Source organism: Condylostylus longicornis, unplaced genomic scaffold, assembly GCF_029603195.1.
Source record: "Condylostylus longicornis isolate FDR11 unplaced genomic scaffold, ASM2960319v2 ptg000135l, whole genome shotgun sequence".
In the NCBI taxonomy this organism is placed as follows: domain Eukaryota; kingdom Metazoa; phylum Arthropoda; class Insecta; order Diptera; family Dolichopodidae; genus Condylostylus; species Condylostylus longicornis.
Window position 1 is genome coordinate 16,853,696 of NW_026578103.1, and position 18,774 is coordinate 16,872,469.

Sequence of the window (18,774 nt, forward strand, 5' to 3'; positions counted from 1 at the left end):
TAATACGGTAAAATTATTAGATGAGAATTTAAGGAAAAACTAGTTTCGAATTAATTGTGTATATAATTATGATGTTGTATCTTGTCAATCTTTAATGGTAAATGTTAAAGAAATTGGGACCGCTCCGAATTGCAAGTGAATGTGGTGCTACTCGATTGCCAATTCGTGTCCTTTAAGTTTAACAATTTTTAACAATTCCAAATTTAAAATAAAATCAAAAAAAATATTTTTCATTTTCATTGTTTCAACTACTAATTTAAATTTAATTTTTTTTTGGTTACGTACACCTAATTTAATTTAGTACATTTAATTAGTAAAGTATATTTATTTTACGTAATTTGCGCTATCTTCCGACAGCTGTTAAGTTCTTGAAACGTACATTAAATCTATTTAAACTTAATAATATTTTGTGTCTTTACTGTACGTGTATACACATACGCATGTATTTTAATTAAAAAAATATTGTTTTCTTCAACAGTTTTTATGAACTTATTATTCAAATTACAGAAATACTTATACGCTCATAATAATTTTCAAATAATAGAATTTAATTAATAACAAACGTCTTTTGTTAGATAGTTTTGACATATACGTCATAGAAGTTAAAATTTATGTAAATTTAAAAATGTCACGCGAAATTTTTTTATTAATTATTTTTGATTCTTTTCTTAATTTACAAATTTATATTATTTTTATCAAACCATTCTATTTTCAAAATTTTTATTTCATTTAGCATAATATTATAAATTAATACAAATTGTTGAGTAATTATTATATATACGCACATACTTATATATACATCTATCTTTATATTTAATTTAAATATTAATAATACAAATATTAGGAATAAGTCATAAATGAGAAGCTTTATGACTTATTCCTAATATTTTTTTTTAACATGACGTTAAGGAATTAGAGAAAAAAATTTTTAATTTCGTAGGTAATTGTATTGTGTGTGTACTAGACTAGAGAAGTTTTATTTGTGAAACTTATAATGTATATAACAATATATATAAATTATATACTGTTTGAAAAAATGAGTTAGATTGCAAGAAATTGAATTATACTTTTAAGAAATTAATAAATATACTTATAAAGATTAGATTTGCCTTGTTTTGATTTCAAAATGATAGATTGAAATTTTAGTTTTTAGCACTTCTCCAAAAGAAATTTCGAAAAATTTCGGTCCGCACGTCCGTTTGTTTACAAAACTTTCACAAGTTTTAAGACACAAAAGTTATTTTCTATATCTTTACTATTAATTAATATATTTCCGTAAAAGAAAATTTTTACCTATCCCCTCTAAAAGTTGTTGCTGCTCAAATTCCTAAAAATGTCATTCTTTGATAATTTACTGTTAAAAGTAGCGGTGGGCTTCTTCTACCGCGATATAACACAGTTAAATTGTAAGAATAATGTAATTTTTTTTAAATTTTTGATACTTACCGTTTTTTTTCTCGACGATAGGCTGTAGCGTTAAGATACTAATAACTAGCTAATTTTGTTAGAAAAATTTTTGTTCTACCTTGATCTCATTAAGAAATATAATTATTTTTCTTAACTTACTTTCGCTACCATTCAAATCAATCATTATAGTAATTTCTTTTTTCAATGCTTCTTTCAATGTTTTTACCGACCGTATTGTGTAAACAATAGGTAGGTTATGTGATGGCAACAAATTTTGCATATCGAGTTTTCGGTGGGAACGTACTTCTCCATAGTAGGGAAGTGTAAATAAACTATTTTTAGCAACCTGTCGGTCTGTCGGTCTGTCGGTCTGTCGGTCTGTGTGTGCACGCGTGTATCTCAAGTTCGGCTGAACCGATTTTGATGAAATTTTATATGTAAGTTTGTTTCCACCATGGCACGGATCGATCAACTTTTGGTATATATCAGGCCTCGGGAACTGCACTTTTTAGCGGGCCGATTTTACATTTCTCACCATTTTGAAGAAAGTATTCAACCGATTTACTTGAAATTTCATATATAAGCTTTGCTCGATCATACGCAAAAATTCCTAACTTTTGGAAGAAATCAGGCATCAGCAACTGGGCGTTTACTACGGGCCAAATATACATTTTTGTGTATATAAAGAGAAATAATCAACCGATTTCATTGAAATTTAATACATGAATTCCTCGTATTAAAACAATGAACATGTAAATTTTTTGGAAAGATCAGGCATCGGCAACTAGACGTTTACTACGGGCCAAACATACACTTTTGTGTATATAAAGAGAAATAATCAACCGATTTCATTGAAATTTAATATATGAATTCCTCATATTAAACCAATGAACATATAACTTTTTTGGAAAGATCAGGGCTCGAGAACTGATTTGCGGGCCGATTTTACATTTTTCACCATATCCACAGAACAAATTTATGGAATTTCTTGAAATTTGATATTTGAGTTCTGGTTGTTACCGAAACTAACTGGCGAGCATTTCAGGGAATTCGGGTAGCACAAAGCAAAACTCTACTAAGAGCCAAATTTACATTTTTCTAAGTATGTTAACTATAAGCTTACTAATGTCCTAAAAATTGGAGCGAAGTATTTAACAGACATTTTTATAATATTCTGTAACACTTTCACTTAACTAGACAATACACATTGCGGTCGGTTATGTGCTGACCACATCAGATTTTTTTTTTTTTGCTCATCCTAAATGTATATAATAATTTTATATATAATTTGGTTTATGAATGAAACTAATTTAATAACATTGAATTTGAAGGGAAAAGCGCTTCTTTACAAATTCAGCCATTAGTTTGACCCAACTTTATTTTTCTTTAAGGGCGTAATTCATTATTTAAATTTAAAACAACTTAACACCCATTTTATTGTTATTCAATCACAGGAATTTGCATACAATAGAAATTTTTAAATATCTAGTATTTTAATGAAAGCCACGTGCTTTTGTTTTAATGAAGTTTATGGTTGCATCCTATTCTATGTAATATAAATAAAAACCTTTTCCTTAATTGATTTTTTTTTATATTTGCATCAAGTTAACTATTAAATTATGAGAACCAAATTTTAATTAAGCAAAGTTGTAAATAATTTTAAATGAAAATGTATTGTTTCTGTATGTTTAATGGTTCATCTAGCCCATTAATATCGTTGCTCCCATCAACATTGCTACTTTTGGTCATTTTATAAAATTTCATTCTTATTTGCAAGGGAGTTATTTTTGTTTCAATACTTTTTATAATAATAATTTGGAAATGCGTTTTCAGGTCTATGGTGTGATTCTAATTTAAGAATTTCATTTGAATAAATATATTTATATGTGTATATATAAATATATTATATTTTGTAAAAAATTAAATTTTCGTTTTGATAATACTTAACACTACAATTACTTACTTATGTTTAGGAAGCCATTATTTTCATGAAGAGTTAAATTATTTATATCTACTAAAGAGTTCCACTAGGGAATTTAGGAATATTTAATTTATTAAATAAGTCATAATTAACGCGAAAAATTTGCTTCGTCATCAAATTCAATATTTTTATTCTCTAGATTTAAAATATGGTTTCTTATTTGTTATCAAAAATAATTTAATGTCAAATAAAATATTCAAAATTGTATACAATTATTTTATGCATTGCAAGGAAAAATTAAATTTTAAATGTTCGTTTTGCAAAATTTGGCAAAATATCGAAATGCTAAAATAAAAAATTTAATTTAATGTGTGGGAATTTTCTAATTAAAATTAATTATTATCTGCACTAGTTATGATTTTTAATTCAATGACCCAAAAATCTATTAATAAGAGTATTAGTCTAGATACCCTGCACTTAGTCATTTTATCATTAACAAACAATTAAAAATAATAATTAAATTTATCGCAGAGAAACAGAATACCATCATTGATTTGATTTTTGGGATTCGAATTAATCTATAATCATTATTATTTCTATATTTGCACGTAAATAGCAATTAAATAAAAAAATTATTTAGTAATTAAGTAAGTATATAGGAAATTTAAAAGTAGAAAGTTTTTTATACTTAATTGTTATAAAATAATTCCCTTTTATACTACTTCAGACACTTCAGGTATTACCACAACTAGAAATTCAATTTTTTTGAATTTCAATTTTGTATATATTTAAACTTTGATAGCTTGTTATTATTAAGGAGATAGCGATATTTAGATAGCATTATTAATTTATTGACAACAATATATTCAAAAAGAGTACGGGTTTTCCTTGTAGCTCAGAGTAGCAATACATTTTACATTTAATTAGCAAAGAAATAATTTTGATTTTATGTACTTAATTCTATTTAATTGATTTGTTCGCAAATTGTATATCATAAAGATTTCTTGTAATTCATACTGTCTAAATCGTAAGAGGCTTTGGCCCATTGCGATTACGCTTTTGACACATTTTATTGTGTTATGTTTTCAAAATTCCGTACATGCCTGTTGCATTATCTTAACAACACAAAATTTTAAGTTTACTTACAAAAATAAATACGTGCAGTTTTCTTTAGTATATTAATACTAGTATACTTCTTTAATTACAATACAATCTTTATTACATAATCAAGTCTGATTCCAGGTTAATATTTAAAAATAAAAATATTTCAAAGTCTACATGAAATCCAATAAGATTAATTTTATATAGTCACTAATATACTTATTATTATTAAAGTAATGATAACCTTTTAGCCTTCGATTAAATTACAATCTGGAATATTTTCGCTTATTTTAACAATATAATGTTTACAAACATAAACACGTACATGAACATAATATTAAAATAAATATATAAAAATATATTAGAATCAAAATTCTATTACGGAAATTTACTCGAATAAAGGGTTAAAATTATTTTAATAATATTATGAAAAAAATATAATTGTATAGTTTTACTGTAGTGACATAAAAATTCTACAAGTATAAATATATAATCTAATTAAATACAAAGTCATCATTATATGATACGTGGTATATACTATACACATAATATTAGGAATATGTTATACATTTATATAATATAATACATATACAATACGTACGTAAACATGCATAATTGCAGATAATAAACAAATGATTGCATTTTATAACATGATATTTTTTATTAAATAAGAAAAAAAATTTATTTAACAAAAACAACAAAAACGAAAATTGGTAGAGTTAGCCGTGCCAACTCTGTGATACTCGTACGAGAGAATGATTTTAAGTGCTCTATGTGAATTTCAATGTTTCATACGCACTCTTGGCTTTTTTTTTTTTACATATGTATAGTGTTTTTATACATGTATGGCAGTTACCACATATGTATATATTCATTCGGTCTTAAAGACTTTTATTGAAACTAATGGCGACGACCATATTCATTTATGCAAAATTTTAACAATGTAATTCTAATATTTCGTAGTTGTATGGCAGCTATCGCAAGCGCTTATGATGTTTAAACAGCTTTTACTGAAAATAATGGTCATTTTATTAGATTGGTTTTTGCAAAATTTCAGTATTGTAGCTTAAGTAGTTTCTAAGATGCTATGCAACTATTCAAGTTGTATGACAGGTGCCACAAGGAGTCAATAAATTTCCATAATTTTTATAACACATAACAAACGCAATAATATATTTGTTTGTAGAAAATTTCAAGATTATAGCTTTAACTAGTTCCTGAGATATAACTTTCGAAGTTATAGGGCAGCTACTCGATCCAATGCTTCGATCATTCAATTTCAATTAAGTTTAGGCGAAAATTTGAGCTTAACTTTTTAGTTTTTGAGTTATCGTTGGGACGGACAAACGGACGGATAAAGATGATTAAATTGAGTCAGAAATTAAAACTGATCAAAAACATTCTCTCATGCCTATATCTCAGACGATAATTTCTAAGTGTTACAATCGGTAAGCAAATTTACAATATCCTTCGAACATACATTCGTACGGGTATAAAAAATAAATTTAAATAGTACTTAAATTCATAAAATTTTATACATTTCTAATTTAAAAATAAATAAAAATAGAAAAAAAAATAAATAATAAATTTTTTTTATTTTGTAAATAGAAATAAAAATAAACATAAGGTATATAAACAAATAATAATAAATCAAGAAAAATATCCGTATATACATATACATATATACATACATATGTGTACAAATGTATATATAGAATAGAATAAAAAAAAGTAACAGTGCTTTTCCTTTCATAATAAAATATGAACGAAAACAAACGAACTGACGAAATTGATATTGATATGAAACATTCACCGTTATTATTTATAGCTGTCAAAATATACAAGACAATATGGCGATTTTTATTTTTAATTTGTATTTTCTGTTCCTATACTTATAGATACTGTACATATTCAATAATTCTACTTCATAATAATTTTGATTAATAAATATAAATAATTTATGTGATTCATTTATAAATTAATATCAAATTTTATTTAATAAATATAAATTAAAATGACAAATGTACATACATACGTACGTAAGTATATATAATTTAAATTTCGGTGTTGACGGTTTATAAAAATGTTTACCCTAAATTCATAACTTAATAAATTATTTATTAAGTATGTTTATGTGTACATGTGCTCAAACAACATGATAGCAGATTTATGAATGAAGAGCCAAAATAACCACCACTTGTGTTATTTTTTTTCTTTTTTTTTTTTTTTTATTTTCTTTGAAAAGCTTACTAATAAATAGAAAGTACTTTGGTCTACGTACTTATACTTATGTATTTTACGAAATAGTACTGTGACACACAATATAATTTTTTTGAACGATTTAAATTTTCAACGCCAGAAATTATGCAAATTTTTTATTGAAAATGCAATTAATTTAAATCTAAAGAATTATAATAGAAATGTAGAGACGGAACAACGAATGACAGTATACGGACCTTTTAAGCCTCTTTTGAAAAGAATTCATTAACTGTGGACATACAATATTGTGTTGGACAAGACTTGTTGATATCTATGATTGACTTATACGAATTATTGTTTCGTGTCTTTGGTGGATGTTAATCCGTAGTGGCAACTTCTAAAGTAACTTTCCCTGTCATGATTTATTTAATAATATTGATCTAAAATCTGGTAAGCTTAAGATTCGTCTACTTTAATTTCTTAAAATATTTTATTACTGTAAAAGGCGTTAAAAGTCTTCTCGTCGATCTTATTTTATTCTTAAGATGTGGGTTGTTTTCATAAAAAAATACAATTATAAATCATACAACAATTTATTCCAAAAATTTTAATAAAACAATATATTTTTTTTTTGTTTTAATTGAAGGGAGCATCAAAGATCTTCATTTTACTTCTGCATTGTAGGCTATTTAAAAATTAGCCTACATGAGAATTTGTTGTGAAAGGCTGTGCTTCGCAGCAAAGAGGCCAGCCACAGATGATGATGATGATCCACCACAATTACAACAATATAAACAGAATTCAAATCTAAATGAATCAAATGTAACAATATTGTCACCACCACAATTACAAAATAATACCAATACAATAAATAAAACAAATTTAAATGATTGTAAATTAAATGGTAAAGAAATCTCAGATACAAATCGAAATAATATAACACCAAAATTTAATAATCATAAAAGTAGAAAAATTTCACCAACACTAAATGATACAACTATTTCAATTGATAATAAATTAAATGATTCTATAGCAACAACTGATATAACAAAAGTAAATGCAACAATAATAACAGCCACAGCAACAAATATAACAGATTCAAATAATAAAAATCAAAATTCATTAGAAAAAGATCAAAAAGATTCATCGAAAAAAATTGAATTGGAAAATTTCAAACAAAATTCTGAATTGACATATGAAAATCAAACTTTAAATCAAAAAGGTCAAAATATTACAGAAATATCAGCAATAGAAACAACTACAAAAATAAATAACGATATGGATTCGCAAATTTTAACAAATACAAATACAAATTTAAATAATATTACTAGTAATAATGAAATTCTTACGAATAATAATTCGGGACAAATTGATTCAAATGAAAATAGTCTACAAAATTCACCGATACGAAGTAGTGGTGGTTTATTTGATTTAACCGTAATAAATAATAATACTATAGAAACATCTCGATCAGATAATAATTATAATATTCATCAGCAACAGCAACAAATTCAGTCACCACAACAACATCATCAGCCATTACAACATCAAACATCATTGAATCAACAGCAGCAACAGTCACAACAACAGTTGCTGTCACAATTATCACAAACTCCACCTCAAACCCAATTAATATTAACAAATCCAATACCGAATTTAGATGATACTACGAATTTAGATGTAGAAACAATAAATTATTTACAACGCCAACAACAAGAATTACAAAAACGTTATCAAGAACATTTAAAAGAACAATTACAGCAATTACATGCAGAAGCCGATCATCAATTATCTCAAGCTGGTGTAATTGTAAATTCTGGTCATATAGTTAATCCATTAGCAAATATAACATCAAGTGGTATAACAGCACCACCACCATCTTTATTACCTTTACCATTAACATTACAAATACAACAACCACAAATTCATAATCAACAACCTCAATTACAATCATGTACACCATTTCAAACATTAGTTAATCAACCGTCAACAAATAATTTACCTCAATTTAATCAATTTATACAAAATCCATTATTGAATCAAATGCAAAATCTATGTATTGCAAATCCAAATATTGTTGATCAATCAGCATCAATTGTTGCAACAGCTGTTAATAATGTTCTTAATCATCCAAGAATGAATTTTAATAAAGAACCAACAGAAGCTGAACAACATTTTATGCAATTATTAGAAGCTAAAGATATGAAAATTAAAGAGTTACAGCGTGTTTTACAAATAAAAGAAAATGAAATTGCCGAATTAAAATCTCATTTAGATAAATTTCAAAGTGTATTTCCATTTAGTCGTAATAGTACTGGTAGTAATGTATGTGTTACACCAACTGGTACATCAGCCCGTTCAACAGCAACTAATCGACAATTAGTACAACGACAAAGAGCTCAAGGTATATCAGCTGAGCCACAAAGTGAAACATCTGTATTAGAATTATTACATGTTACTTTTCCAAAATATGATAAAGAAGAAAGGTAAGTGATTCTTTTATATTATAATTTTGTAAAGAATTTAATTTGGAAGCTAATAGGTTTGATTTATTGTAAATTAAAGTTTACTGTTTTAGTAAAAATTCAAATAAATAATTAAAAATTTTAGTAAAAATTTGAATTTGTGTACGAGTAAAGAATTTCCAAATTTCAATTTAGTAGACCATCAATTAACTCCATTTGTTTTTTGAATTAGAGCTATTAGCTTCCACTTTTACATTATCACAATACTCTTTTTATCATAAGTGGCTCAGAAAATCTTAATTATTATTATGCTTTTCCAAATACCAATATCAACTGTTAAATCTTCTTATATAACTATATTTTTGAGTGAAAGTCAAATATAAATGCGATTAAAATGTAACAGAATTTCAAATGACAGAATTTCAATGACTTTCAATTTATTTTTAGTAAGTCCTAGCTTGTCTTACATACACCATTATCAATTATAATTTTAATGAAATCAATCTTATGTTATATATTCCAAGTCAGCTATTTATAGAGCAAACTACTGATTTTATATAAAAGATATCCTTAAATATATTTTGTACTTGCACATATTTTTAAAAAACGGTTTAACCTTGGGTTATATATGCACGTTTCGTAATACTATACAAATAAAGTAATGTTAAAAATGCAATCACAATGTTATAATATTGCAAGTGACATTATTAAGCTTCAGGCGCGATCACACACCAAAAAAATCTGATGTGGTCAGCACATAACCGACCGCATTGTGTATTGTCTAGTTAAATGAAAGTGTTACAGAATATTATAAAAATGTCTGTTAAATACTTCTTTCCAATTTTTAGGACATTAGTAAGCTTATAGTTAACATACCTAGAAAAATGTAAATTTGGCTCTTAGTAGAGTTTCGCTTTGTGCTACCCGAATTCCTTGAAATGCTCACCAGTTAGTTTCGGTAACAACCAGAACTCAAATATCAAATTTCAAGAAATTCCATCAATTTGTTCTGTGGATATGGTGAAAAATGTAAAATCGGCCCGCAAATCAGTTCTCGAGCCCTGATCTTTCCAAAAAAGTTATATGTTCATTGTTTTAATACGAGGAGTTCATATATTAAATTTCAATGAAATCGGTTGATTATTTCTCTTTATATACACAAAAATGTATATTTGGCCCGTAGTAAACGTCTAGTTGCCGATGCCTGATTTCTTCCAAAACATACGAATTTTTGCGGACGGTCGAGCTGAGCTTATATATAAAATTTTAAGTAAATCGGTTGAATATTTTCTTCAAAATGTTCAAAAATGTAAAACAGGCCCGCTAAAAAGTGCAGTTCCCGAGGCCTGATATATACCAAAAGTTGATCGATCCGTGCCATGGTGGAAACAAACTTACATATAAAATTTCTTCAATATCGGTTCAGCCGAACTTGAGATACAGGCGTGCACACACAGACCGACAGACCGACAGACGGACAGACCGACAGACCGACAGACCGACAGACCGACAGGTTGCTAAAAATAGTTTATTTACACTTCCCTACTATGGAGAAGCACGTTCCCACCGAAAACTCGATATGCAAAATTTGTTGCCATCACATAACCTACCTATTGTTTACACAATACGGTCGGTAAATATAGTCGTTATTGTGGAAATTTGTTAAGTCAAGAACAAAACAATAAATTTTTTTTTTTCAATATTTACGAGTTTAGAATTTTAAATCACGTAAACTTGAAATTAAGACAAAAAAAAATAATTGAATTAAATTTTTATTACTTAATATTAAAAATTCAAATTTATTTAAGAACTTTTTTAATAATACAAGGTGTGTGTTTTTTTTATTTTAAGGTTATGTTTTTATACATATATATCATTGTTTAAAATGGCAATTATATACTTACCTTTCGCTAACAGCTAAACTGTAAAATTTCACAAATTGTAACTGCAATGAGAAAATTTTTGCTTCATACGAGTCATAAATTGAGTTTTTCCTATAAAATCAAAATAATTGCTCCTTTAGGCTATAGAAAATAATTTTGAATTATCTATGGATAAATCAATGTGCAATATTACAGTCGGATCAGCTTATAAGCACATTTGAGAATTACACGATTTAATTTGCTAATAAATATTTTTCTGTCTTTTCTTAAAAAAACGGTCATTGCAATAAATTTTGGTTTCAAGCGATAGCTTTACCTATTTATGTATAACTTTTAATTTGGCTGGTTAACAAAATTTGCAATAAATTCTTTTGGTAATGTTCATCACCTTTCTAGGCAAGGTGTTTACAAATTATTCGCTTATAATCAAGGTATATTACAAATGAAAAATGAGGGACATGATTAAAATCAGTTCTATTTAAATAATAATAGAGAACTTGCTATTATGGGTTGATTATATACGAGTTCGACTGCATTAAGTCTCTAAAAACATTTAAGTATAATTACATAGGCAATGTCAACAATAATATTTCATGCTTTCATTGCATGATGTTTTTATTTGTTTTATTTGTTAATTATACAATGGTTAATTGAATCAATTATTTTATGATTGTTTTATAGAAAAATTCTTTTTAGCAATTGATCTAAATTTTATTCTAAAATACTAGATATTTTTTATATTGTAATACTTTTATTCCAATTATTTTTTCTATTTGAAATTATTTAAACTTTAGTTAATCGATTAAATTACTTTAATTTTAAATGATCATTTAATCAGAATTACAGAACTTTTTTTTCCAATTATTTTCGATTTTTTATGTGAGTAATTGTAAGTACATTCCTCACAGTTAGATTTGCTTTAATTGTGAAATAATTTATAAAGAATTTTGTATTAATTGATTTAAAAGTTCGAATATAACATGTGTTTATAAATTTCTAAAATAGTAAGAGCCAATAATGGTGAATAATGTTTAAAAATCCGTACATACATTTACTTTCGAATTATGCCTTGCGTATTTGCCTTGTGCATTGTGTACTATCAAGCAAAATTTTGATTCTTAAATTAGCCATTTGTTTAAAGTAAATGCCATTTGTGATGTGTTATTTTGAGTTAGAAATTAGATTTTTTTTTTGTTAGTTCTGAAAATTGAAAGCTTAATTCCAAGCTTTAATTATATGACTAATCTTGCATTCAACATGAGAAAGTTACAAGAAAGTGATTTATTATGCACAAAGTGTAATCTTTATTGAATATTTTTCACTGGTTTAAGAGGCGTGGAAGGGGGAGACCCAGCTTTTGGAATCCATGCAGGGCTTCTTAATATAAATTAATTAGATACAAAATATTTTCTTACTATAAAAATCAAATTTTCTCATAGAGGAGTCAAAATTTTTTAGAAATTCACAATAAAAGTTAGAAATTCACAATAATGAGGATGAAATTCACAATAATTAAACTAAACGTATAGCCAACCTAATTTTGAATTAGACTAATTTTTTTTTGGTAATAAATGTCACAAAGGCATAATTTTTTCATTATTACTAGATTACGTCATTTGTTAAAATAATTAGAATGCATCTTTACTTTTGTATGTATGTTTACTCTACGAGCGGCAAACTTTCATATAAAAATATATGCGCGATTAAAATTATTTTTGATTTTAAATTAATCGCGTGTAATAGAATAATCTAAAAATTTTGAATCATCATTTTTTTTTTGATCTAAAATTAGATTTATTTTCTAGTAATTTATTGGCATTATATATAGAAATTCTAGAAATGTTTCATCATTTCAAAATCAATCATTTAAAATTTATGCAATTAATTTTTATTATTCTCTTATTTATTTTCTCTATATAATAGAAATAATAATATTATGCTTATTTTGTTCTAATTTTAAATTTATACTCGTATATTGATATTAAATATGAAGATAAAGGTGGAAGAATTATGCATATTAATTGTTATGAATGCAAATTATTCTATGAAGAATTATTATAATTGCAACTAGAAAATAATTTTAATTGTCATATTAGTATAGATAGATAGTTTACTTTTTAAGTTAATGTGAATGATTAAAAATATTTTATTAAATTCATAGTAATAATAAATTTTAGTGTAAATTAAATTGGATGGTTCTATTGATATCATATAAATTCCGAATCAACTTTTGTCATTTCAGTTCATATATTTTATAAATTTTGCAATCACATATTAAGTGAATGAATTAATTTTAAATATAATGAAATTTTCTTGTAATCGAATTAGAATTCAATTTGTTATTTTCCATTTTCGCGGTTTTTTTATTTAGTGAAAATAGATAGTGAAAATGTTGACTAATTTTTAGTTGCAAAGCTGTCAACTTCATTTTCTGTGCATAATAAAATTGATCATTGAATTAAGTTTAGTTTTTTTCAGGAACTTTTTTAATTAACCTTGTTATTTAAATTTTAACTATTATTAAATTATTAATATAATTTCCATTTTTCAATTAAAATTTTTGTTTAAAATCAGACAATTTAATTAACATTCCAAAACAATTTAATTAAAATTAAAATTAATATTGTGTATTAAAATAAAAATAATGTTCGCCTGAAATTATGCAATTTTATTTATTAAAATGAAAAGCATTTCTTTAAAAGAAATTTTTTAATATTTTAAATTTGAAGTTACTTTTTCAGTATATTTGATTAGTTAAAGATTTGATTCTTTTGACCAAAATTTATGCCCCAATAATAAAATTAATTAAAATAAAAGTTTTATTTAGGAATTTAACATAATTTTCATCCTACATAAAATTTCATTATTATTAAAATTAAAAAGTTGCTAAATATTTAACTTTACATTATTATACCCGTACGAACGTATGTTCGAAAGATGTTATAAATTTGTTTTGTAACGCTAAGAAATAATGGTTTGTGATATAGAATTTAGTATATGTTTTTGAGCAGCATCGAATTGTTAGCCGATATAATGATGCCTGGCCGCTCTTTGTCCGCTCGCCCCAACGATAATTCAGAAACTAATTATGTTAGGCTCACCAAATTTTCACAAATAATTTATAATAATAAATCCAGTAACCCTATTGGACCTGATCCAGACAGTAGTTCAAGTAGCAGTCCTAAAACATCAAAAGCTATTTGGGTATATCTCAAAAATTATAGAAGCTATGGTATTGAAATTTTGCACAAGCGAATATATTGCAATTTATATTTTATAAAACTAGTTGAAGTTTCTTGACTTATGATGGTAGCTACAATACAACAGCAATGGTTATTTGTTCATATCTTGGAAACTACTTAAGGTGCAGTACTGAAATTTTGATTAACTATTTTTGAAATAAACTATATGATAGCCGTCATAAAGCTCCCAAAATTTTTTGGCGTTATCTCAGAAATTATAGAAACTACAGCATCAAAATGTCGATTCAAAAGCGGTTAAATTATTTGTCGATTATAAATGTCGATTAATGCGGTTATATTTTATAAAACTAGTTGAAATTTCTTGATTTATAGTGGTAGCTGCCGTACAACTTCGGAAATTATATGGTTGTATATTATGGAGAATATTGAAATTAGTACAGAAAATTTTGAATTAAAAATCTCTGAGGTGGCATGAGTTTATATGGTAGCTACCATATATTAGTATAAAATAGTATAAACATATAAACAACTATCATATAATACAACTCTTAAAATCATTCATTCGTGCGGTTGTAACAAAGTTGACACGATCGCAACTCTATCTACTCTCGTTTTGATTAAATTTTGCCATTATATATTAATTTAATATTTATGATTAGAATAATTATTAGTAAAATAAAAATTTACAAATACTGCTTCCATATTATTTTCATTCTAAATAGTTATAAACAAAATCATATTACATTTAAGACTTCTTTAAAATTATTTTAATTTGATTCAATATTAATGAGATTTTTCGTTTCTTCATAAAAACTGCAGGCCAAATAGATTATCCATTTAAATTATTTTCATATGGAGTGTTAAAAGAAGAAATATAATGACGCCATTTTAATATTTTCATTTAAATTTATTTTTTAGACTTTTCATTTGTCACCATTTTTCTAATAATCAAATTGAAGTCAAAAAAATATAAGTAACACCCATTTAAATATTGCAATTTAAATACTACCATTTAAATTTATTATTTGAGCATATTCTACATGCTATTAGTGCTAGATATATACATATGCTGTATTTACATACATATAAATCTATATACATTTTTTTTCAAAAAGAAAAAAAAAAAAGTGTTCTGAAACCCACTTGTCTTAGTTAGTTTCTTTTTTTATTATCTTAATTATTAATTAATGAAAATTTTAATTGCATGCTTGTTTTATACTACCTATACAATTACAAATTTTAAATTTTCCTTCTTCTGTTTTTATTTTTGTTTTCTCGCATATGTCAAAATCAAAGTCAAAGAATGTTAATACAATTATTTATGACATGAGACAATTTATTTTATGCTACCAAATTCGTTCATGTACATTTCAATTTTAAATCTCAAAATTAAAATCAAAATTTCAACAAGAATTTTAATTTTTTTTTTTCTAATTTTTTAGAATTAAAATGAATAAATAGTATTGTTAATATTTTTATTAGATTTCAAATTTTATACATATATAGAAGTTATAAGAGACTACGTATGTATGTGTGTATGTAGATAAATCTTGTTAACATGAATGAAGATAAATCTTGTTAACATTTTAATTCTCTAATAATAGTTAATTAAGAAAAAATAAAAATGATCGTAAATCTTTTCGCGAAATATCGGATTTAATTTTTTACAATAAAAGTGAAAAAACAAATGTTGAAAAATATCCTTATAAATTTTATTGTATGGCGGTGTTTTCCATTTTATATAAGACTTTAATAACTATTTAAAATAATCAAAAGAAAAAATAAATTATTTTGATATGAACGCATGCGTTATGTTTTATTGCGCTACTAGTTACTTAATTTGCATAAAATTTGCATTATAATAGCGCTCAACAGATAAGCTTATGTCCATTTGGCACCTTTTCTTATTTCATTTTATTTACTTTGTATTTTGTATTCAAAAGTATATGAATAGAATGTGTGTATTATTACTATAATAAAACAGTGCTATAGCAGTGTCTCATTAAAATGTTCTTGTAAAAATTTTTATTTTCTTGTTTCTTAACATTTTTCTACTACTTATATTCACCTTATAAATCATTATTCAGCACGGCATGAAACTTGCTTGCGGCCATACTAATAAATATATAGAATGATAGAGAAAAAGAAAATGTGTGCAATATATCATTGCTTTTATCTTCACGACGATTTCGATAAGAATTTGAATTTCAAAAAAAAAAAAAGAGAAATATGTAAAAATAATAAACACCTAAAATTAATACAACGGCAACAGTGGCGGTAATTAAAAAGTGATTCCAGAAAAAAAAAATTTCATGTTTCCGATGAAATCAAATAAATTTTAAGTGTTGTCAGGATATTTATATATATAGATTTTTGAATAAATTCGATGTCATTTAAATTTAAACTAGAAAATAAATTAATTATTGTTTTAAATATTTATAGAATTATTAGAAAATATTAATTATTGTTTTATTGAATTTCTAATGTAATGTACATGTTACCAGATGTTACACATATAAAAACTTCATTTGAGATTTAATTAAAAAATTATAATTTATTTGCGTCTAGTCATGTATAATGTTTATGTTTGGAGTTAAGTTCAAATTCTGATGGGATTAATATTTTTTTTTCTTAGATTTTATGCTTAAATTATTCTAATAGAATAGGGCAACGGACGCTGACATTTAACACTTTTAATTATATACGCCTTAAAGTTACTGTTTAATAACATTAAGCACGAAGATCAACTGTACAGATTGAACAAAATATCTGGAATATAATATCGGTCTCACCTAAAGAAGAATTCCTAAACGAAAAATGTGTCTTTAATTTGTATTTTTATAAAATAAAGTAGTTATAACAGTGATAATGTTATAAAATGCGATTTATCGATTTCTAGAAAAATTTCTAAAATTAAAATAAATATTCGGTTATCGTTACTTTAAGAGCATTTTTTTCAGTTGATTATTGGTCTTCGGTATCAAAATTGTCAATATTTTCATAAAGCTATTTTCAGTTAAAGTGACCGTTCGGCATGAAATCATTACGGCGGAATCAAGTGTCTTTAAATTTTTTTAAAATCAGTACCCATTTATAATAATAAATAATCAGACAAACCTATTGAAAAACCGTAATCTATAAAACAAAACAACTCTCAAGTTTATAAATATCTCAAAATATTTTTAAGCATAAGAAACAAAATTGTAATTAATTGCTTTTGACTGCTTTAGTGGGAATTTCTAAATTATTTCATTTTAAATTTAAATATTTTAATATTAACAGTGTGAACGCTTGCAAAATTTGTTTTATACATTAAAAATTGTTGACAATTAATATTTATTATTATTATTATGATAATTGGTTTTTAAGTCAACTTTATGTCGATTTATTGCGATCTTATTTGTTATTTTTTATAAATTATTATAGATTTGCAATTACCTAGCTGACATAACATAGATTAGTTTCTTATAATTTTTTTGTAGAACAAGTTATTTTAATAAAATTTTAGATTTGGTTCTTTGTCAGATAAGAATGGTAGAATGATCATAGAAAATGCTTAAGATAAAGATACTCTTGGAAAAACTGGTGGGAAAATTCTTTTATCCTTCTTTTTAACATATTTTTAATTCATTTAATGTGTTTTTTTTAATATTTTTCTGTAGTATTAGAATAACTATGTTGATTAGGTTTTATATAAAATCTATATGTACCCGCCAGCTAATTTAAGTTCTATATTATTATATATTGAAAAGATCAGTTAAATCTCTAACTAGGAGAGAAAAAATACTTAATCAACAAATGGTATTTTCATATGAGAAAGAAATATTATGATACTTAACGTTTTATTCATTATTTTACAACATTGTGTTAAAAAATGTACTCAAAAAAAAAAAATAACCAGTCTAAGGTGTATGAAAATTGTAATGATTGGAATTTCAACAGCTTACAGGCATTTTCAAGCTTGTTTCTTTTTAAAATATTTTAATTACTACAACACCTCGTCCTCCTGAAATGAACTGTGTGAAGAGTAAAGTGAACCATGAAAAATAATCTGCGTAATGCCATACTAACATAGAGTATAAATGAAATTCATACCTTCCATGGAGAAATAAAACAAGTTTTTTGTAAAAAAAAAAAAATGTGTTTAATATCTCAGATACACCTTAAAATAAATAAGTCTTTTATGATATGAATACGAAATTTTTACGATAAAAAATAAAAAGGATTTTAATAATTTTAATTGTTTAAAATAATTAAATTAAATCTTTCGTATTTGGACCGGATTATGTAATGAAATTACAATGGATACGTGCGCATAAATATTATTCAGTTTTTATTTTTAATGAATTCTGGATCAAACTCTTATTAATTTATTTTTAAATTTGTTGTTGTTATTTTGATTTTCATCCAATAACATGGATTGGTGGTCATTGAGGGAACGAGATTTAAAATTTTTAAGTAGTTTAAAAATTTTAATTTATGTGCTTTAAAAAAACGAGAGCAAATATCAGTTTAACCTGGGTAAGAGACACGTCAATAAGGGAAAGTAATTTATTAGTGAAACTGTTTGTCAGGTTCCTTAAATTTTCTAATAA

General features: G+C 25.1%; 1 protein-coding gene across 2 annotated transcripts in view; it reads left to right on the forward strand.

Moving 5' to 3' along the window:
- Positions 1–18,774, forward strand: part of LOC129615475 (cGMP-dependent protein kinase, isozyme 2 forms cD4/T1/T3A/T3B) — a 152,556-nt gene that overhangs the window by 37,408 nt on the left and 96,374 nt on the right. For both annotated transcript variants that reach the window (XM_055530716.1, XM_055530717.1), the window contains exon 2: positions 7,275–9,114. In XM_055530716.1, coding sequence (XP_055386691.1) covers positions 7,334–9,114 — 1,781 coding nt within the window. In that variant the 5' untranslated portion in view covers positions 7,275–7,333. The remainder of the gene's footprint in view (positions 1–7,274; positions 9,115–18,774) is intronic.